Source organism: Aythya fuligula, chromosome 26, assembly GCF_009819795.1.
Source record: "Aythya fuligula isolate bAytFul2 chromosome 26, bAytFul2.pri, whole genome shotgun sequence".
Classification (NCBI taxonomy): domain Eukaryota; kingdom Metazoa; phylum Chordata; class Aves; order Anseriformes; family Anatidae; genus Aythya; species Aythya fuligula.
Genome location: NC_045584.1, coordinates 1385056 through 1405946, shown reverse-complemented (window position 1 = coordinate 1405946; position 20891 = coordinate 1385056). Strand labels below are relative to the sequence as shown.

Below are 20891 nucleotides of genomic sequence, written 5' to 3'. Positions count from 1 at the left end.
TCTATTAAAACGGGAAAAAACTCTCCCCGGAATTAATCTCCGTGCCGTGGTTTAATCCCGGGGCTCGGCTCCCAGTAATCTCCCCGGGAGCCGAGTTCAGCGCCGGCGAGCGGAGGGGCCCCGTCCCCACGCCACGTCCCCCGTGATGCTGCAGAGCTGCTGGGCCCCCAAAAACCCACACGTGGTGGGCAGTGCCACCTCCCCAAACCCTCCTTCCCATCCCCAACGCGTCGCAGGGCCCATGAAGGGTTTCCCCAGCCCAGGGAGCTGCAAAAAGCCCAGCCCTGCATGGGGCAGGTGCCAGCAACCCTCCTTCACCCCATATGTGTCCCCATTAATGCTGATATTTGGGGCACAAGAGGGCGTTTTCCGCCTCCCCGTCAGTGGGAGCACCGTCCACCCGCACTGACCCTGCAGCGTCAGATCCTCCAAGCATCTTTTTGGGGTCTCCTGGAGCACATGGCTCAGCCATGGGGACACAGGGATAGGGTGAGGGCCGGGGTGACCCTGCTGCCATCGGCGCTGGGGGGTCGGTGACCCCAGGGAGGTGGCTTGGAGTCAGGGGGGACTTCGGGGACAGCAGCGCCGAGCCAAAATTAACGGGGCACAGCCCAGTTTTCCCCTCGGGGCCATTGATGACTTGCCACCCCACACCGAGCTGCGCATCCCCACCCCAAGGAGCTGACGCCAGGCACCCCGACACCCCCAGCTCTTTATTGGTGAGAACGTAATAAATAGAAAAAAAAAAAGTCCCTGGGCTGGCGGAGCAGCGCCCTCTGCCCCCTACCCTTCTCCCTCCCCCTCCTCGCCCCAGCCGGGGGGGGGCAGGATTTGGCCCTTTGGGTGCAGGGTTTGGGGCCCCCCCCCCCGCTGCCATCGGCTGCTGCTCTCAGTCCTGCTGCCACCCCGTGGCACTTCCCAGGCACTCCTGCTCGGTGGGGACACGCGGGGACAGACGGACGGACGGGGACAGACAGCGTCCGGCACCGGACACCGTGCCACGCCGGGGGGGTCCCAACCTCGCCGTGCCCAGCAGGAGCATGGGGCTGGGGGGCAGAGCTGAGAAAAAGGGGGGGACAGCAGTGTCAGGGATGGGGAGCGCTGGGGTGGGGAGGGAGAGGTCTGGGAGCTGCAGCCCCGGAGTTGGGGTCAGGACCCCTTGGGAAGCCCCCAGGGAGTTGGGGGGGGGGCTCCTTGGGGGTCCGGGGATGGGGTGGAAGTGGGGGGCGGCTCCCCCCTGCACCCCGTCAGCCTCGCTATCTCTGCCACCCGTCCACAGCCTGTGCCCGCCGCGGGGGGACGGGGACGGTGGCCCTCTGCTCCTCCGCCAGCGGCCGGGGGGGGCCCAGGGGGTAGGGATAACCCTTGGTGTAGTCGTCCCGCGGTTGGAGGTCTCCAGAGCTTCGGGAGGCTTCGTTCAGGGAGGTCAAACCACCCGGGGGGGGCTGCGGGGTGCCCGAGGGGCAGCCGAGCCCCGGCGAGACCCTCTCCGACTTGATGCTGATGGCGTGGGGCTGCGGGGAGCTGCCGGGGGCCGCGTCCTCGGCGGGGACGATCCTGGTGCTGGTCCTGGGGTGAGAAGGGAGGGTGAGGCCGGGTGTCCCCATGCAGCATCCCTGGCTGACACACAGGGGGTGGGAAGGGTGTCCCCCCGCCACCCACCCAAGCAGGGCTGAGAGCCTCCCAACTCATCTCCTGCACCGGCTCCGTCCAATTCCTCGCCCCTGAGCAACGCTGGGGGGGCTGCAGCACCCGCTTCCCAGGCTGCCACCCACCCACACGCTGGCACGGCTGCTGGGAGCCTGGTGTGTGATGGGGGGGACACGGGGGCCAAGTCCCCAGGGGCCAAATTCAGCTTTAAATAGGCTCCGCTGCCTGTGGGACGAGCTGGGACTGGGTGGGTGGGAGGGTTCCCAGCCTGTCCCCGTGCGCCCCAGTTTTGGGGTGAAACCGGACGGTGTGGGGCTGTGCTTTGGGTACCCAAAAAGAAGGGTTAACCCGAAATTCCCCCTTCCCTCATCCCGTTGCCAGACCCTGTCCCCTGCTGTCCCGTGTCCCCAACCCGCTCCTTACCCCAGCGCTGCCATGTCCCGCGGGGGCTGCCACGAAGCCGGGGGGCCGGGCTGAAGGAAGCCGGGGGGCGGTGGGGCCTCGCCAGCCCCGTACTCTGCTGAGCAGGGGATGAAAAGTGAGCAGGGGGGCATGGCTGGGGGTCTTTGAACCCCCCTGGGGCACGGGGCCAGGACTTACCCGCTTGTGCCGGGGCGAGGAAGGGGAAGCCGGAGAGGCTGTGGTTGGGGATGCCGGCGCTGCCCGGTGGAAGCACGGGGCTCAGGGTCTGCAGACCGGGGTACAGAGGCCTCTGCGGGATGCGAAAGTGCCCCCCCAGGTCAGGCTTTGTGCTGCTGAGACCCCCAGGGGGGGCTGTGGTGCTCCCTTTCCCTCCCCAGCCCCGCGGCAAAGCCCCGGTGTTGGAGGAGGAAGAGGAGACGGGAGCGGATCAGAGCAGCTCCTTGCTGAATTTGGGGGGGGGGAGGAACCTCAGTGGCTCCCTGGCTGCAGTGAGACAGGGGCTGGCTGGGAACAGGGGACCCCTCCCTGCCCCCCTCCCATGGTGCCACAGCTGGGGAGGGGACACAGGAGGGACAAGGCCACCGAGCATCCTCCTGGCACTGTCCCCCGGCCACCAGGAGCACCCTGGAGACCCAAAAACTGGGGGCTGCACATTTGGGGTCTTGAATCTATGGGGCTATATCTATGGGGCGATGTCCCCGGGTGCTGCAGAGCCCCTTGGTGTCACTCACCGCCGTGCTGCCACCGCTCCTGCCGCTGGCCAAGCTGCCGTGGGCTTCGCCGCGCCGGCCATCGGCTCCCAGGTACAGCGGCGGCGGCGTCTTGGTGGCCAGGGCTCGGTTCAGGCTGCCGGGGGGGAACAGGGGGTAGCCGATACCTGGACGGACAGAGGGACAGGAGGACGCGCGGGTGGCACCGAAGGACGTGGAACCATCGGGCTCCTGTTTTCAGGGGGTCCCCGGGGGATGCAGAAAGTGGCCTCGGTGCCCTCGTCCCCCGTGGGTGCCCGTGCGTGCGTGCACGGTGCCGCGCTCCGGCAAAGCCACATCCTGAGCGCACCTGGGCTGCGGTGGCCACCCCCGGCCCGCTGCGGCCACGGCCGTGTGCTGCGAGCGGAAACGAAGGCGACGGCCGGATCTGGCCCCGGGAGCCAGCAGGGTGCAAAGCTCCCCGTCCGGACCCCGCTGCGGGCAGCCCTCGCGGCTCAGCTCCCCGCGGAGCAGCGGGGGGACATCCTGTGGCACCTCCACCTCCCCGGCCAGGTCGTTGCCGTCCGAGGTGGGCACGCGGCGTGCCCACATCCTGCCCCAGGAGCAGTGCGGAGCCGTGGAGGCTCAGCCCATCCCGGTTGTGGCAAAGCCACCCATGGGCCAGCCACCCCCGTGCCACCTCCTACCCACCCGGGGGGCTTTCCGCCGGTCAAGTCGCGGCATCAATTTTTCCAGCCCCGTTTTTGCTGCCCGTCCCCAGGGTGGCAGAAGCTTGGGGGGCACCCGGCAGCACCCAGTCCCGCGCCAGCCCCACCGGGCACCCGGCTCCAGCTCTGCTGCACAGGAGGGAACACGAGGCATGGGTGCAGGGTGCCCGGGGCCACCTGGGTGCGCGGCGGCCGTGACTCAGCAGCGCGCAGGAAGCAGCTGGAGGGAGGCCAGAAGCCGGTGGCGTTTCCGCAGCTGCGGCAGCGCTACCTGCCCACGCGCCCGCCCCTGCCCCGCTCCCGGTAAATCCCCGGGAGATGCTGCGAGGGGAGCTTTGCATGCGGCGTCCGGCCTGGAAAATCCCTCCGGGGCCAGCGAGGTGGCCGCCGGGGGGAACCTTGTCCCCGCTGCGATGCCACCCACACGCAGCCGAGCGATATCTGAGCCTACCTGGGGGCATCGGTCCTGGAGAGCGCCCCGAGAGCTTCGGTGCTGATGGTTTGAAGGCAGGCGGGCGGCCCTGGTGCTGCGGGGAGCTGCTGGTGCCGCCCAGGGCTCCGTCACCGCCAGCTGGTGGGGAGCTGCTGTAGGAGGCCTCGGGCAGCGGCACCGGGCTCTGCGGGGTGAAACAGAGAGCTGGGGTCAGGGCTGGGGTTGGGGCCACGGCTCCTGTCCCCCAGCATCACGCTGTGGCGGCCACTCACGTAAAACCGGGGCCGTGCCACCGTCAGGTCCATGCCCTCGTTCAGCTTCCGCATCTTCTCGCCGCCGTCCAGCCCCTCGTCCAGCTCCAGCTCGTGGCTGTCCAGCCCCAGTCCCTTGCGCTTCAGCGTCTGCGAAGAGCGGGGCGGTGAGCGGGGTCCCCTGCCCTTTACCCGAGCCCCCCCACCCCACAATTTTCTGCCCCCCGGCGCTACCTCGAGGATGTCGGAGTTGGTGCGGCTCTCGTGGGGCTCGCTGTACTCCGTGTACTTGAGCAGCACCTTGTCCATGTCGGTGCTGGCGTACTGGAAGAGGCGGTTGGTGCTGTTGAAGATGATGAGGGCGATCTCGCAGTCGCACAGCACGCTCAGCTCGTACGCCTTCTTCATCAGCCCGAATTTACGCTTGGTGAAGGTCACCTGCAGGAAAGGGGACGCGGCGCTGCCCTGGTGCCACCGCCACGGCCCCGCCGCCCTCTCCTTTCCCCTCCAGCACCCAAAATCTCCAGCCTCTGGAGGATCCGACGCCCCTGGGGGCCGAGCGGCTTCGCCTCCCTTCGTCCCTCCCCAGCCTCGCGGCTCCTCGTCCCTTTTTGTCCCCTCTCCTCCTACCTGCCGGTTCCGCTGGTCCAGAATTCGGCTGATCTGTATTTTTTTCCGGCCCATTTTTGACTCCTAGACTCGGAGGGAGACTGGAAGAGAGAGAGAGAGAGAGAGAGAAACCCCGTGAGCACCTCCTGGGTGCCTCCTCGCCCCTCCGCCAGCCAAAATAAGCTTTGCTGAAAAAAAAAAATAAATTAATAATAACTTTTTCAGAGGAAGTTTTGGTCCCGGCGGCATTTCCCAGCTTTTCCGCAAAGAGCGTCAAACCCCTCGAAATACCAAAAAAAATGGGAAATTCTTTGGGGCAGGCGGGAAAATTCCCCTTTGCTCTGCTCAGCCGGCCCCACAGCCCCATCTCCGACACCCCTGCCCCCCGGCAGCCCCCCAGCAGCCCCCCAGCACCTGGGTGTGCTGGCTGCAGAGCGCCAGTGCCACGATCCCAAATCCCTCTCCGGGAGCGTGGGCTCAGCCTTGGCATCCCAAAGCTGCGCCGTCGCTGCCCCGCGCTCGCCCTCGCCGGGGGTTTTTACCGGGGCGGATGGGGCTGATGGGGAGGGGGGTTACAAAAGAGGCTGGGCTGGCCGCGGGGAGGGTCCTCGGTAAGACAAAGGGGCTGTTTTTAGGTTCAATGTTTTGTGTGTGTGTGTGTGTTGGTTTTTTTTTTGCCTTTTTTTTGCTTTTTTTTTTGAATGCGAACAGACTAAATTTGACCTCAGCCGTTCGCAGGTCAGGAAGTGGCTGTACGAGGAGACAGCAAAGCGAAACCACCCACCTCCTGGTGCCACGTGAGGCGGTGATGGGAAGAGCTAGGGGCCAAGGGACCCCGGATCCCAACCCCGCTGCAAGGTGCCAGCCCTGGCTGCAGCCCAGCACCGGGCACCGGTCCCTGTTGCACCCCGCTGACACCGTGGGGACGCAGCCGGGGCTCCTCTTGCTGTCCCCCCAGCACTGGTCACCCCAAAATCCCTCTGGGATGATGCCGGGGGGCTTGGTTCCATGGAAACCTGGTACGGAGCCACGGTTGGCATCACCGTGCTCCCAGCGGGACCCTCGCATCCGCCCCAAACTGGGTGCAGCCCTGGGCCAGCTCCGTCCCCGCTGACCCCAAACCATGGCCACGGGGCAAGAGCTGGCCTGGGAACCAAGGACACTGCTGCAGTATCAGCCCTCCAGGGGATGATGCTCCCCAAATGTACCCAGGCATCCCGCAAGTGAGCCCCTCGAGCCCCCGTGGCAGGGATCGGCCCCGGTGCAGGTTGGGGAACCGCCAGCCTTTCGCTCCCCCAGTGCCCCAGCCCGTCCCGCTTCCTTCTCTCAAGCACGTTGCCATTTACCATCTTGCTCAGCTGCTATATTTAGCTGATCAAAACTAATTTTAATTTATGGAAGGAAATTGTGCTGCCGTTCCCACGGCCCCGCTGCCACCCTGCGTCCCCGGGCCCACGCACGGCGCGAAGGTACAGAGGGGGGGTGACGAGACCATCCCCAGCCCCGCGGGGAACGGCCCTGCCAGGAAAAGCAGCCACCAGTTCCCTGGTGAAAGCGCAGAGGTTTTCCCAAAACCGGGACCGATCCTGCCCTCCTGGTGCGGACACCTGCGGCGCGGCACGGGGCATCCCCAGGTGCATTTGCGGGGGCAGCTCGGCTCCCACCTGCCCGCCCCAACCCCATGATCTTCCGTCGAAGGTGCAGCAACGCGAGCTGCTCCCCTGGGGGCCGTGCTCGCAGCCTGCTTTGACCCTTTTTGGCCAGAAGAAGCTGCACGGCCCCAAGGCCGGCCCCAAGCCCCCCGCGCCCCTGCTAGCGCTGCGCAGCTGCGCCCCGAGGGTTTCTTTTTAAAGGCTCACAAACCTCAGCACGGAGGAGAGGCCGTGCTGTACGCGCTCAGAGGTGCTGGGGAGGCCAAGCCCGTCCTGCAGCGGGGGCCACAAAATGCTGGCGAGGGCCCCCCCATCTGGCACCGCCACCCCTCAGGTGCTGCGGCACCCCAAAACCCTGCTCCGGCACCCCGCTTTCCAGCTGTGCTCACTTTTGGGAAGCTCATCTGACACCGCTGGGACTGATCCTGCAAGGGCCCCCCCAACCTCTCCGTGTCCCCCCTGCCCGTGCTGAGCCACGGCAGGGGACGGGAGTGCCCCTGGGACTGCCACGTCCCCCCCTGCACCCAAGCAGGGTGCGTCGGGACCCCCCAGCACCCTCACGCTGATGCTGCAGAGCCCCCTGGGGGGCACCGGCACCCCCAGGACGGTGCTGCGGAGGCCCCATCCCAAAATAGCAGGCGGAGGGGGGGAGGCGAGGCGCGAGAGGCGAGAAGGAAGCGGCAGCCACAGCGCCGTCGGGATGGGCTGCGGCGGGGGAAACGGGGTCGTGCCGGGGCCGGACTCGCGTGCAGACCCCCCCGCCCCGGTTCCCCCCCTTTTCCCCAGTCCCTTGCACCGGGGCTGAGGGCGCAGCGAGGCCTCGTGCAACACGCGGGGCGGTTTCATCAGCCGCCTCCCCGAGCAGCTCATTATTTCGGCAGCCAGCGCTCGGCCCCGTTGGGTCCTCCTGGGGCATCGCCCCGGCCACGAGGCCACCGCGGCCACGAGGGACCCGCGGGGGGACTCGCGCAGCCCCAGCACCACCGGGCACCGGGGAGGGATGCTGCCGTGACCGGTGGTGCTGGCATTTTGGTTTCGTGCCTCCAGAGGGGCTGCCCCAAGGGCTCGGACACCGCAGTGCGGCACGGCACCGGCGCCTCGGTTCCTCCGTGCCCCCCCCTGGCAGGTATTAAGGGCTGGGAAAGGGGGGGGGGGAGGATTCTCGGTCCGGGTTTTAATTGCTGCGCCCAGGCGATAAGGCGATAAGCGGCATTAGTGCTGCAGGCGATTATCGCAGCTGCGCCGTGACGGGCACGAGGGGATGGCACCGAGTGGCGCGGTGTCACCTCTGTCCCTCCAGTCTTGTCCCCACGGCCGGGGACAGCACCAAGGGAGCGCCCCAGTGCCGCAGGAGCAGCACCCAGCACCCACAACGGGCTCCCGGCTGCGGCCCTCAGACTTGGAGAGCGCAACGGGGACCTAGGAAAGGAGCTCCCTGCGCTCACACCGGGCTCTGGGGGGCCCAGCAAACCCCCACGCCGACACAAGCAGAGCTCTGCAGCCCTCAAACCCAGCCTCGACAGCTTCTAGCCCACACCAGGCCAGGAGGAGAGCCCGCTTGCCTTGCCCCACCTACGGTTGAGGAGAGGAGATGCTTTGCGCTGGCCAGAAGCTCCCCGCGCTGCCTGGCGTCCCGCCGGCCCCTGCTCCCTCCCACGCCTGCGTATCTTTAGCCCCGGCTCTCTGCTCCCTCGCACGCACCCGGCTCGCGTCCACCCAGCTCCTGCGAGCTGTCCCCTGGCCAGGATCCGTCCCTCGGCCAGCCGGGGAGGCGCAGCGAGGTGTCGCCCCAGCCCTCCGGCTGCAGCCAGGGTTATAATTAACTCCCCGGCTCCTGTGCATCTTTAGGGGTCATTTGCATCACGGCGGAGTGTGTAAACTTCCTATCCGCTCTCCTAATTAGCGCGCTGAGCCGGATCGGCCCCCTGGGAGCAGCGTGTTTTTCCATGAGCTGCAGCACAGCCCCAGGGCAGCCGCGGGGCTCGGCTGTGCCGCTGCGAGGATCGGTGCGCTTCGGCACCGGGCACGGTACCGGGCAGCAGGTGCATTGTGCCGGGCTCTGTGCGGGGCTTTTGCATCTTTCTCGATCTCTGAGAGCCCCCTGAAATGCTAAAAGCAGAAAGTTCTCCCCAAATTCAGCCCGGGGACAGATGATGGGGCGGTTATTAGGGTGGGCGGCTGCGCAGCCACGTCCTGTGCCTGGAGCTAGGATAAGGGGGAAGGGACAGGGAAGGGACGGTCACTGCTGACCCGAGGGGACGTGGCCTCGACCCCTGGGTCCAGAGCCTCAAAGTGCCAGGCACGAGGAAGGGGCAAGGAGCGGACACCTCTTGCCAAGGCCTCTCTGAGCTCCCCCGTGCTTCATCGTCCCACCTCCCGCTCTCCCTCTCCAACGGGACACTGAAGCATCGGCGTAGAAACTGGGCAAACGAGGTCATTTTCACCAAATAACGGGGATTTTGTTGCAAATCTGGAAATGCTGGGGGTCTGCAGGTAGAAAAGGGGGAGGAAAGCAGCCAGCAAATCCCCTCTGCCTGCATCTGGTGGCTTCTGAACTGCGTTTTGATGGAGGAAAACATCGATTAAAGAGGGCTAGAGAGTTTCCATCGCATCCTTCGCTGGGATAAGACGTGAGCTTGGCCAGGAGCCACAAAATCCTGGGGGGGACAGGCCAGACACTGCCTCGCAGGGGCCGGGAGGGCAGTGGGCTCGAAGCGGGGCTGTGCAGACCCCCGGTCACAGCCAGGCACATGGCTCAGGGACCACCGCTGCTGCATCCATCGCCGGCTGGAGCTTCCCTGCCCCATGCTGGGGACCTGACTCTGGCCCTGGGGATGTGACTCTGGCCCTGGGGATGTGACCCTGGTCCCTGGGAAGGTCCTTGGGGACTGGTGGTGCTGGGACCTCGTGCAAACTGCATCCCGAGGCTGGTGCAGGGAAAAGTCAAAGTTTAGCAGCGTTTCTGCAGGGGGGTGGCAGGCCCTTCTGCTTTTTATGGGTTGTTTAACCAACCAACCAGTATAAACCAGAGCGGGCCAGTGGTGCGGGACGGGAGCAGGGAAGCAGGAGGAGCCGGCTGGGAAGCAGGGGAAAGGAGAACCCAGGGGGATGAGGGGCTTGGGGACCCCCTGGGGCCATCAGGGAGCTGGGGACAGGGGGGGTTGCTCGCACTGAACACCCTCCCCCCCATCTCATACACACACAGTCAATTGAGCCCCGAAACAGACACGCCAAGCACCACCCCAGCACCATGCAAAATCCCTGGGGACAATTAAAATTCATCTTTCTGCCCGCTTCTGCAGCACGGGGCTTGATCAATGGCATTGCCCTGCATCCCTCTGAGCCAAATCCGGGATGGGGCTGGACCTGGGGGGACCTGGGCACCATCCAGCCCCAGTCCCATGCTGGCTCCGACCCTGCTGGGGGTGACACAGAGCGAAAGTCCCACCGGCGCCCGGCCCCTTGGGCGAAGCGCAGCGATGGGCGGAGGCTTTTCGGTTCCAAAATGACTGTGTGGAAGGAGGAAGGATTGCAATGGCCCCCCCAAAAAAACGAGGCGGCTCTTTTCCTTGGAAAGACAGACGGACACACCAAGCCTCGCTGGGGCTGGGGCCACCTTTTTGGCTCGGCGTTGGCAATGCTGCCAGCGGCAGCCCCGGGTTGAAACGCTGTCCCTGCAGGGCTGGGCTGCCCCTCGCTGCAGCTGGGCATTAATAAGGGAAATGATACTCGTTTGCTGTTGGGGGGGTTCGCTGGGACAGCCACAAGGTGCTGCCAGCTCGCCTGAGCCCATCCTCGTGGCCTTAGGGCTGCGGGGGTTACAAATCTGTTTTGCTCCCGGCAGTCCTGCCGCGAAGAGGAGGGAAAGCCAAGGGTCCCAAAATAGATTAATCGTCCCCCTGCTTCTGGGTTTAAATGACCCCCGTCGTGGTTCAGCACATCTGATTCTCCAGCTCTGCCCCTGCGGGGATGAGTCCCACTGGGGGTAAGCAGCAATCCCTCCCTCTCCTTTGCCCTGTGCAAAGTTTTCTAACCCTGCTTTTCACCCACACTGCTGCTCTTGGCACCAAGGTGTCGTCAGTGCCCAAGACTTGGAGGAGAACAGGAGCATTTTGAAGTCCTAAATCAAACCTAGGGCCTGCATCTGTGCCCCGAACCCCGCACCCTGAGCTGCAAAGGCCTCCCCTCGACCTGTTGGGAACATGGCAAAGGGACAGGATCTGGCTCCCTTCCCAACAAGACCGGTACCCAATGTCCCAAGGGATGCTTGTGGGCCAAGGGGACGCAGCCCATCGCCTTCCCAGGGGCACCTTCTGATCGAGGCAGGTCCCTACCCTCCGGCTCACCTGCCAGCTGCCAAGTTAATTCATTACCCGTCTCCACAGCCAGCAGCTCTGGGAAACTTTCTCTCATTAAAAGAATAAAGCCCCAGGGATGGGGACTTGCTGGCAGCGGGCAGGAGGACCCGGCAGAGGATCCACCTCGCTCGCCCCACGGGGACGTGCGATGGAGCGAGGCTCACACGCTCTGGGACACGCTGGAAATGCCACGCGCTGGTGAGAAAGAGCCATGCACGGGTGGCATCCCAGCTCTGGAGCAGCGAGGAAACCAAGCTCCAAGCCTGCTAGAGCCGTGCAACATCCCAGCAAAGCTACGGGGAGATCAGGCCCTGGTCCTGCAGCGGGGTTGGGGTGTCCCGGTGCTGTGCCTGCACCCCCAGACAGCCTGGCCGTGCCGTGCCTCAGTTTCCCCTCTTCACCGTGGGCTCGCTCCCACCACCCAAAGCCCAGCAGAGGGGCGCTGGGGACCAGGTTTATGAGGCTGGCAGTGGCAGGGCAGGGCGGCTGCCCTCCAGGCTGCACTTTTGGGTTAAACCCAGGCGTTCCTCTCTGCACAGACACGAGTAAAAATAACCGCCCCGAGCGCAGCGCAAACCGCAGGCTTTTTATAGCGCTCCATCCCTAGACGGCGGGGCGGGGGCCAGGGCTCCGCCGTGCCCAGGGCAGCCCGCAGGGCGCCGGCCCGGCCGCACCGGCACCCCCCGGCCAGCCGGGACCGACCCCGCTCCCCCAACCCGTGCGCCCCGACGGGGCTCCCACCGCGGGGCTGCCACCACCCGAGGGTGGAGAACGGGCACGGGGCTGGGGGCACGCGGTTGGCACCCCCCCACACACCCAGCCCGGCACCCCAACGGTGCCCTCTGCCCCGGTGCCGCCCGGTACCGGCTTCCCCAGCGGGGGTCGGGGGCTGTCCGCGTCCCGGGACGCACGGGACCCCCCTCCCCACCCGGGCCACGCACCTGGCCACCGGCTGCTTCTCCTCGGTAAGTCCCCACCGGCACGGCCGCGGGGGCCCGGCGCTGCAACGGAGCCGGCCCGGCCCCGGTGCGGCCCCGCCGCCGCCGTCCGGTGCCGGTGCCGGTGCCGGTCCGGTGCCGGTGCGAGTCCCGGGAGCCGCGCGCTGCCCGCCGCTTGCCCCAGCCGCGCCGCTGCATTTGCATAACCCCGCCCTCTCCGCGAGAAAAATTTGCATAGAGCAGCCGGGCTCCCTTCCCATTGGAGGATATGGGGCGGTGATTTGCATAAGCCCGCCCTCCCCGAATAGGAAAGGGGCAGGGACGCGCGCTAAGGGTTGGGGTTTGGGGGGCTGCGGGCAGGCAGCGGGTGGGTTTGGGGTTCTGGGGGGGTGGCATAAAGGGGGTGTTGGGGAGGGGATGGGGGGATTTGGGGTCTGGGGGAGATTTGGGGGAGGTTTGGAGGGTGTTATGGGGGTGTTATGGGGGTGTTATGGGGGAGGATGTGGGGCTGGTAGGGATTTGGGGATGTGGGGAGATGTGGGGCTGGTGGGGATTTGGGACTGGCATGAGATTTAGGGGGTGGCTGTGCCCTCACTGCAGGGGAACAGGTTTAGGCTGAGCGGAGGCTTTCTGGGGATGGGTTTAGGGCCAGGCTCTGGGTTTGGCCCACACCAGATCCCCAGGAGCCCCCAGCATCACCAGCTCCCCGCACATCCATCCACTGTGGGGCTGGGGGTGCCCAAACCCCGTTCCCCAGGGTCGCAGAGGGCTCAGCAAAACCACGGAGAAAAAAACCTCACCTGCTCAGAAACGAAACAGTTAATGCATTCGCTCCCTTTTTTATCTTTTATGTTTATAAATGAAATGTTTTGCCCTGCAAGGGGCTTGTCCCTGGCCCCCTGGAGAGGCGGGACAGACACCGGTTGGGACAGACAGACACCAGCCGGGACAGACGCCAGCCGTGGCCGCTGCTGCATTTGCTCAGCTCGGCCATCCCCACCCTGCAGCGAGTGGTCCTGGAAACCAAAGCGGGGGCCGGTGAACCGCAGTGACATAACACGAGGGAGGCTGCGAGGAAGTGCCGGGGACGCTGAGCGAAACCTCAACACGCACCCCACAAGCTGCCGGGGACCTGCTTTGAAAAAAAAATTAAAAAAATAATAATAAAAAAAAATAAAAAGCAACCCAGCGCCTGCAAGGTGCAAGCGCTGCAAATCCCGCACGCCGGGCAGGGGCAGGACCCGGTGACACCTGGGACAAACCAGCTGTGATTTCCTGGCACCGTCCCCAGCAGGGGCACGCGGCAGAAACCCGCTGAGCGCCGGGCTACCTCAAGCAGGGTGAGGAGGATGCACGTGTTGGTGGATCCTGCAGCTCGAAACCGGTGCAGAGCGACCCGGCGTGCACTCTGCAGAGCAAAACGAGCTGCTGCTCCACCGCCTGGTGACAAACCCGCGGCCAGCTTGGGCTTGGGGGGACACCGATGGATCCTGGCTCTGTGTCCAGGCCCCCAGATGAGCTCCGGAGAGGTCACCGCCTGCCACCGGGGTGGAGACGCCAAGGGCTGCCCGGGAGCTGCTCATCCCACGGGGAGTGTTTACAGCAGCGAGGGGGAACTGATGCAACTCCCCAGCTCTCGCCACGTGAGCGGAGCTTCCAGGGAAGCAGTGGGAAGGGGTTTGCAAGGGTTGACTGGAAATCTGCTCCCAGGACAGCCCCGGGACGCACACACATGTCGTTACGCCCCATTCACACCAGGGGTCTGGTCCCCATCCCTGGGTAGAGAGGGGCTGGGGGCTGGCTGGATCCGGGTTCCTGCGCGGTTTTTGCAGGCAGAAAGGGACGTGACATCTTGCTCAGAGCTGCTTTTAAAGCTCATGATTTACAGAGGGCTTCAGAGTGCAATTAGCAGACTGTTAATTAGCCCTGCTCATAATCTTAATTGATCCTGAAGAGGAGGAGGAGGGAGGGGGAGCAGAAGTACGAGGGAATCAGCAGAGCAGCATTCTGCCCGCCACGTGTCCAGGTGTCCCCTCCTGCCTTGGGGGGGTTTTGGGGACACGCAGGGTGACCTCCTGTCCTCCCAGACCATGGGACCTCCCTGTCCATTGCCCTTGTTTTGGGGTTCCTTGGGGTTCAGCTTGGCCCAGACTGCTTCCATCCGCAGCAGCCAGCCCCCCTTTTTGGGTGCGGAGCTGCCCAGAGCCCCCCCCAGATCAGGGGGTGTCCAGGCTCTGCCTGGCTGCTCCCTGCAGGCTCCAGGCTGGAGGTTCGAAAGCTTTGAGCTCCCTCTTGAGGCCCTTCCTGCCCCAAAGTCTTGGGGTTTTGGGGAGCCTGAGTTGATGTTTGCCCCAGGCTGAACCCCAAACCGAGCAGCCCATGGGGTGCAGCTGAGCCCCGTTGCTCTCCTGGCCACTGCGAGGGGACGGAGACACCGGCACCGGGCACTGGTTTGGGGACCCTGGGCCGAGCGCCAGTGACACGGGGCTGGGGACCAACATCCTGCACAGCCAAAAATGTGAGCGGGGCTGGAAATGAGCAGGGAGCCAAAGCCGTGCTGCCTGCCAAGGCCAACAACACCCGCGTCCAAAATAGCCCCGTGTCCCGTGCGGCTCTGGCTGGAGCAGAGGGTGCCAGCGGGAACCACCCACGCGAGACGAGCAGCCGTGATGGAAAGGTCGCCTGCCCAGATCCCACAGCCAGGCCACCAGGCTGGAGGAGCCTGGGTCATACCTGGTCCCTGTCCCCATCCGCCTGGCCCTGGCAGGGTGCCTGGGACATTCACGGAAAGGCACGACCCCGATGTCCCCCTTGTCCCATACGTGCGGGAAATCGGTGCTTGGAGGGCTGAGGGCTCGAGTGGGGAAACTGAGGCAGGGCTTTCCGAAGCACAGCGTCTTCCCAGGATAAGGAGGGACCTGCGGAGTGAATTTTCCCAAAATAACGGGTAACCTTCCTGGCAGGGGGCACGCAAAACGGGGCTGTGGGGGCGCTCAGCGCGAGCCCCCCCGAGGGAGAGCACAGCAGAGGGCAATTCCCAGCCGTTCCCAGGGGACGATGTGCTTCTGCTTCCCAGGATATTTATAAGGCACGGGAAACTTGTGCTGACGGCAGGGCAGCGCTTCGCCGGCCCTTTCTCAGCCTCGCAGGAATGTATTTGGGGTGCCCCCTCCCTGGCGAGGAGGCCTCCCCTGCAGGTGGAGGCCCGAAGCACCTCTTGGGGGGGGCAGGATCAGGCCCTGGCAGCATCCCCTTCCCCCCAGGATTTTCCCAGGGGTGTGGGAATGGGAGAAGCGAGGGGGCTGCGGGGGGAAACAGAGGGGTGCCGGTGGGGTCCCCCCCCCAGCACCCTCCCGTCCATCTATCCCCGGAGCCCCCTCCCTTTTCCTGCCCCCTTGGAGAGCTCCGGGGGTGGATGCGGGCGGAGCCGGGGGTCCCGGCCGATGGGGGGCGGCCCGGCTGTGCACCCCCCTTGGCGAGGGGCCGGCCTTGGGGGGGCAGGACCGGCCCGCCCCGACCCGCCCCGGCCGGGCAGCGGCGCACGGAGGGAGGGCGCACGCCTGGAGGGGCCGCAGCTCTGTCCCGGGGCTCGGTGCCGGTGTGGCTGCGGGAGTACCGGGGGTGCACGGAGCTCCCCCGGGCACGGAGCGGCTCTGCCGTCCCGGAGCCCTCCGGTTCCGGGTGTTCCCCGGTTCCCGGTGCGCTCCCGGTGCGCCCCGGTTCCCGGTGCCGGTGCCACCATGCCCTCCTCCTACCCGCAGCGTGCCCTGACGGTTCTCCTGCTCTTCGGCACGCTGTCCGCTGCCATGGCCCTGCTGGCTTCCAGCCTCATCTTCCAGCTGCCGGCGGGGAGGACGGGACCCGGTCCCGGTCCTGGTCCCGGTCCCGGTCCCGGTCCCGGTCGAGGGGCGCTACCGGAGGCGGCGGCCGCCGCGCTGCTGCCGGTGTCGGCCGTGCTGGCCGCGCTCTGCCTGGTGCTCAACGTGAGCTGCCTCCTGCTCTGCCTCCTCCACGGCTACTTCAGCACCGAGCTGTGCCGGGGGCAGTCCGGGACCGAGCGGTGAGAGCAGGGGGGGGTACCGGGGTTGGGGAGGGGCACCGGGGACTGGGGACGGGCACCAGGGATTGGGGAAGGGAGCCGGGGATTTGGGCGTCGGGGGGATTTTGGGGGGCAGCCGGGTGTTCTGGAGTCCTGGGGGTGCTGGGGAGGCTCGGAGGGGTTTTGGATCCCCAATTATTGAATGTCCCTGGGGGGTGGGGAGTGGCTGAGGGGACTTTGACCGAGGTGGTTTTGGGGAGCGGTCGGCGCTGCTGGCACATGCTGAGCACTTCAACATCACAAAGTTCTTCCATCGATGCCGTGCCAGCCCGGGAAGTGGGGTTGTCTCTGGCTGATAAGCCCCGGGGGATGGAAATACAGCCCTCAAATTCAGCATGGAGCTGTGCTGAGTGCCTGTATTATTGTCAAGGGGCAAGTTTGCAGCCACCCATCCATCTGGCTGTGCCGGGGCACCTGATTTATTTTCCCTGGTGTGAGCCCAGCCCTCGTGCTGGGGTCTGTACTCGGGGGGGCGCAGGGGGTGCCCAGCAGCCACCCAAAATTTGTGCCTGTGCAGGGGCAGAGCCGGGCTCTTTGGGGCACTGCTGGCACAGCACCCAAATGACCGTAGGCCCAGGTTCATTAACCAGAAGACACGTGTTGACTTAATCATTACCAGCGGGTTTACACTCATAAAACTCTCTCCAAAGCAATTCCTCCTTCCTCGGGCACGAGCTGGGTTTTGGTGGTGGCCCCCAAAGGGTCCAGCCTGGCACCAGCTCTGCTCTGGGTGCAGAGAAGAAATCAGCTCACAAATGACAGCAGTTAAATGTGTCTGGGTGGAAACCGGTCTGTGCGTGGGGGGCCCTCATGCGATGGTCTCTGCAGGATCATTTTGGGACTGCTCTGGCTTGGGCAAACCAAAATTCTGCTAGAGGACAGCAGAATTTAGGCTCAACAGCTCTGCCCCTGACCAGACACAACTTGTGAGCCTTACGCCGCGCACGATGGCCCCAGCAAGTGAGCAACGTCTCCGCTCGGCGCCTTGCAAGCGACGCTGACGTGTCCTCATTAGCGAGGGAGAGCAAAATATTTCTGCAAAACAGAGCTCCTGGAGAAAACCTCACTCTCCGTGGGAGCTCAGCTCCTGCTGGAAAACTCTGAGCAGAAAATTCCCCATGCGCTGTGAATTTGGCCGAGGTTCGGCGTGGATTTGGGGCTGGGAAATGCTCTTTGTGGAAGCGGCGCCGTTCTTTTTTTTGGGGAGCCCTGAGCACGAGGCAGGACAGGCACTAATCAGGCAGCCAAATGCCAGCTCACAGCACAGGGAGGGAGCGTGCTGGCCGCGGGACAGCCCGCACCTCAGGGGGCAGCGGCTTGGTCAAGGGCTTCAGGTCAGAGCAACCCTCACGCACGGCCGTGGAGCCTGCTGATGCGTCTCCCCGAGCAGGAGAGCTGTCCCCAAACAATTTGGCTTTAAATGATGCTTCTGTGCTCTCCTCCCTGCAAAATAAGGGCTGCTTTTGGCTCTGCTGCTGGCCGCGCGAGGCTCGGGCAGGTTGGAGCCTGCAAAGGGCAGGGCAGGAGCCTTGGATCTGCACCCCCCTGCCTGGCATCGAGCAGATGGCTTGGGCTGGCCGCGCCTCAGTTTCCCCAGCTGCGAGCCGAGGGTTGTGCTCAAGTTTGGGAAGAAAAGGGACGGTTCTTGGGACGTTGGGGTGGTTGCTTGCAAGCTGTGCCCACAGCCTGGGGCAGGAGGCAGTGGAGGGACGCAGCCCCTCTCCCCCACGATGCTGGACGCCGTTTGGTGCCATCCCCTTGTGGCCGAGCTGCCTTGGCCCCTCTGGCCGCCGGTTTCATTAGGGGACCCGCTCACGTCCCGGGGCCCTTTCCCACGTTGGGGCTGTCACACTGAATTACCGCTCCGCTTCTCAGCGCTGCGCTCAATGGCCCGAGCCAGCTCCAAACAAAGTCCTTCTCCTCCCCGCTAATCCAACTCCCCCCGACTCAGGTAATTAATAAAACAAAGCGGCTGCTCTTCCCCGCCGGGCAGCGAGGAGCGGGTCCAGGCTCTATTAACGGCTCCTGGCTGTGACGGGCAACGCTCGGTGGGGACAGCAAGGCCGGGAGGAGGGGACAGGGTTGGGACACTTCTGGGGGGGAGATGGGGACAGGGCACGGCGTCCCTTGGCTGCTTTGTTCATCCCACGGGGCAGTGGAGGAGCATCACGAGGGCTGAGCTTGCCAGGACCGTCGTGCTGCTGCCCGGTGAGCCGGTGCTTCCATGCCAGGGTGGGTTTCCAACCAGCTCCTGGGAGTTTTGGAGGTGTTGGCAGGAGCAGCGGTGCCCTGTGCACCCTCAGCACGGCCAGATGGTTCGGGGGGCTCTTTGTGGCTGTCCTGCAGCGTGGTCCTGCCACATCTCTCGGAGCATTTTTGGGTCTGAGGCTCCGCGTTGCCTCCAGCCTGCGCCCTAGCCATGCTACGCCGTGCTCTCATCCTCCTCAGTAGCAGAAGAGCCCCCTGGTGACTTCCAGGGCCCAGCGAGGCAGGACCGAGGTTTGGCACTGCCAGCTGGCTCTGGAGATGCTCGAGCAGCAGGACGAGCTGCTGGTGGGCTGGGGCTGGCCCCGAGACCGTGCCCACGGAGAGCGCGTGGCCTCGGCCGCAGCGCAGCAGGCGCAGGGGTCGGTGCTGCGCGCGGAACAAAGGCCCTGCTGGAAAGGAGCTGGTCTTTTCATGTGTTTTAGGCACAATTCAGATACCGAGCCCCCTCCGGACAAAAGGCTTGCAATCTGAGCTGAGCAAAGAAAGCCAATCCCAAGGTTGAAGAGAGAAACCTGGCCTTGCTTCATTCAATGCAGCGGCACTTTGCTTTTCTCTCGTTTCTTTCAGGGGCAAACGGGCTCGCTGCCTCACTTCTGTTCCCTGCTTGCTCTTCAGGGTTTGCTGAACAAGGACGAATCACCTGCAAAAAGCCCTGAGCCATGTGAATCTGTCCCACCTGGTTTCCGAAGCACAGCTAGAACCAGACAGGGAAAGTTTGAAAATTCACCTCATCTCACCACCTTCTGTTCCAGAGCGGGAACGACGCAGCCCGGCGGCCTGGGGGAAACCCCAATTCCGCAGAGCTCCTCGGGCTCACGACCTGCCCCTGAACCTCTTCTCTATGCAAAACCAGCGTTTCAGTTTCTCAGCAGGGGCCTCGGCCTCGGCGCTTTTCCCTGTGCTGAGACCAGCAAAGCGTTTTTCTCTCCTGTTTTTGCAGGGCAGACTGGTTCCTTCTGGACAGCCGGACAGTTCGCCACGCCGCCATCGGCTTGTTCTGCTGTGGGGTCTCGGTCTACCTAACAGGCAAGTGCTCGTTTCCCACCAGCACAGCACAGCCCGGAGTGGGGGAAAATTGTCCCAGCAGGGCTCGTGCAGCTTCAGCCCAGCCCGTGCCTTCAGGGCTGGTCGCTGAGTGCTCGTGAGCTGCTGAGTTTCCACTCCAGCATCGGGTTTGCTTTGCAAACGTCACGGCCAGCTCATTCCCGGAGTGAGATCTCTCTGTTCCCAGTGACCAGCCCTCCCGGGGCGCTTCTGCCCTGATCTTTCACAGCTCAGATGCATCCCTCGAGTCCTCGCGGTTCGTTACGCTTTGCTGCACTCTTGCCTTCCAGCTCTTGCCATCTACATGCTGCTGCTCTTCGAACTCGAGGCCGGGATCGCCAGCGCCTGCATCCTCTCCTCCGGCATCATCGTCCTGCTGGTCACGGTGACGCACGCCCTGGTGCGCGCTTCCCAGCTCTCCCGCCGCAGCCACCCCGAGGTCTCTCCCACCCTGTATGAGAACGACTCTGCCCAGCACAGCGACCCTCCCACCGGCGACCTCAACAACAAGAACGTGGCCGCGTCCCGGCCCCGGCCCGAAATCCACCGGGAGTTTTCCTTCCCCCCTTTCCTGGAGCGCAAATCCCAGCTGGGATCCCCGGGCAGCAGCAACCTCACCTCGTCGGGCAGCCCCGGGGCTCGCTCCGAGCAGGAGAGCTACAACCTGCCCCGCACGCACAGGACGCTGTCGGCAGAGTCAGCCTTGCTGCAGGCACAGGGCAAGCCCTGGAACGGCGTCACCCGCGAGATGAGGAACGTGCTGGCGCGCAAACCTGGGGCCTCGGGCAAGGACTCGACGCTGGTGTGAGTGGAAGAGGGGCTTCTTCGCCCTGTCTCATCACGCGGAGGCTGCAGGATTTGCATCTCTGTTTAGAGCTTAACGTAGGTCCCGTCTCGACCCCTGTGGCAAGGAGCCTCCTCAGACCCGGGGGTGGCTGATTTTCCACCCTCTGCCCTCCTGCAGACACCAGAAGACAGCTCCCAGTCCCTCAAAGACGCGTGAGGAGCAAGAGGAGCTAGTCCACGAGCAGACCTGCCCTCCTTCCGCAGCAGATCCCAGCTTTCTTTGGCTGCCTCTACCTCTCTCCATTCCCCCTCCCATTTTCCTCCTCCCTCGTCTATCCCCAGGAGCCGGCACGACACCAAGAGCTCACGCCGCCAACCCGAGGGCTTCCCTGCAGCCAGGTTTAAGAAACCAGGCGAGGCGATGGAGGAGCAACAAGTGAGATGGAACCGGAGGAGTCTGAAGGTTGCAGAGAAAGGGTTTGAGGTGGCAGAGAGGCCTCCTGCTCGGGCACCAGCACCTCGACCCTCTGAGCACGACACAGCTCGCTGCCCTGCACAGGCCCAGAGCAGCAGCATGCTGGGTTCTTCCCCAAATCTTCATCAGCCAGCAGTCAGCAGAGTATTTCAGGGAGCGAAAGGAAGCCACTGATCCAAACAGATCCTCTCACCTTCCGTGTTACTGTCCTGAAAGGCACCTGGCGCCCTGAGCACCACGCAGAGCATTTCTTTGGAAACTGAGCCTGGCACTGCTTTGATCCCCGCGTCTCTGGGAAATTCTTCAGCAGAACACAACTGCTGGCTCCAAGAGAGATTAACAGTGCTCGACAAGGGATGAAGAAAGTCCAATTTTGTTTGAAGAGCAGGACAGTTTCTTTTTCACTTGAAAGGCTCCAACTCTGCGTGTCTTTGTTTTGCTCCGCGCCCTGTGAAACGAGCAGAGCCAGCAGGCTCCAAGACCCCCCA

At 64.6% G+C, this 20891-nt stretch overlaps 2 protein-coding genes across 2 annotated transcripts; one reads left to right on the top strand and one right to left on the bottom strand.

Moving 5' to 3' along the window:
- Positions 1 to 1256: 1256 nt before the first annotated feature.
- MEF2B (myocyte enhancer factor 2B) lies at positions 1257 to 4858 on the bottom strand. Its single transcript, XM_032203463.1, has 8 exons — positions 4805 to 4858; positions 4409 to 4612; positions 4196 to 4324; positions 3942 to 4107; positions 2805 to 2950; positions 2251 to 2362; positions 2074 to 2170; positions 1257 to 1569 (listed from the first exon to the last, which is right to left on the bottom strand). The coding sequence occupies exons 1-8, from the start codon at positions 4856 to 4858 to the stop codon at positions 1257 to 1259; spliced, it is 1221 nt and encodes a 406-aa protein (XP_032059354.1).
- Positions 4859 to 15471: 10613 nt separating this feature from the next.
- On the top strand, positions 15472 to 20885 carry TMEM221 (transmembrane protein 221). The gene is made up of 3 exons (XM_032203697.1): positions 15472 to 15791; positions 19039 to 19124; positions 19433 to 20885. Exons 1-3 carry the CDS (start codon positions 15472 to 15474, stop codon positions 19948 to 19950), a joined length of 924 nt encoding a protein of 307 aa, XP_032059588.1. The 3' UTR covers positions 19951 to 20885.
- The last annotated feature ends 6 nt before the right edge of the window (positions 20886 to 20891 follow it).

What these genes read in the sequence shown, in the direction of transcription:
- MEF2B (XM_032203463.1), bottom strand. Translation starts at nt 4,858, where the DNA reads ATGGGCCGGAAAAAAATACAGATCAGCCGAATTCTGGACCAGCGGAAC. An exon ending in TGGACCAGCGGAACCGGCAG is followed by an intron (nt 4,613 to 4,804) that starts GTAGGAGGAGAG and finishes CCTTTCCTGCAG; the next exon opens with GTGACCTTCACCAAGCGTAA. An exon ending in CCAACTCCGACATCCTCGAG is followed by an intron (nt 4,325 to 4,408) that starts GTAGCGCCGGGG and finishes CGCTCTTCGCAG; the next exon opens with ACGCTGAAGCGCAAGGGACT.
- TMEM221 (XM_032203697.1), top strand. Translation starts at nt 15,472, where the DNA reads ATGCCCTCCTCCTACCCGCAGCGTGCCCTGACGGTTCTCCTGCTCTTC. An exon ending in GGGCAGTCCGGGACCGAGCG is followed by an intron (nt 15,792 to 19,038) that starts GTGAGAGCAGGG and finishes CTGTTTTTGCAG; the next exon opens with GGCAGACTGGTTCCTTCTGG. An exon ending in GGTCTCGGTCTACCTAACAG is followed by an intron (nt 19,125 to 19,432) that starts GCAAGTGCTCGT and finishes CTTGCCTTCCAG; the next exon opens with CTCTTGCCATCTACATGCTG.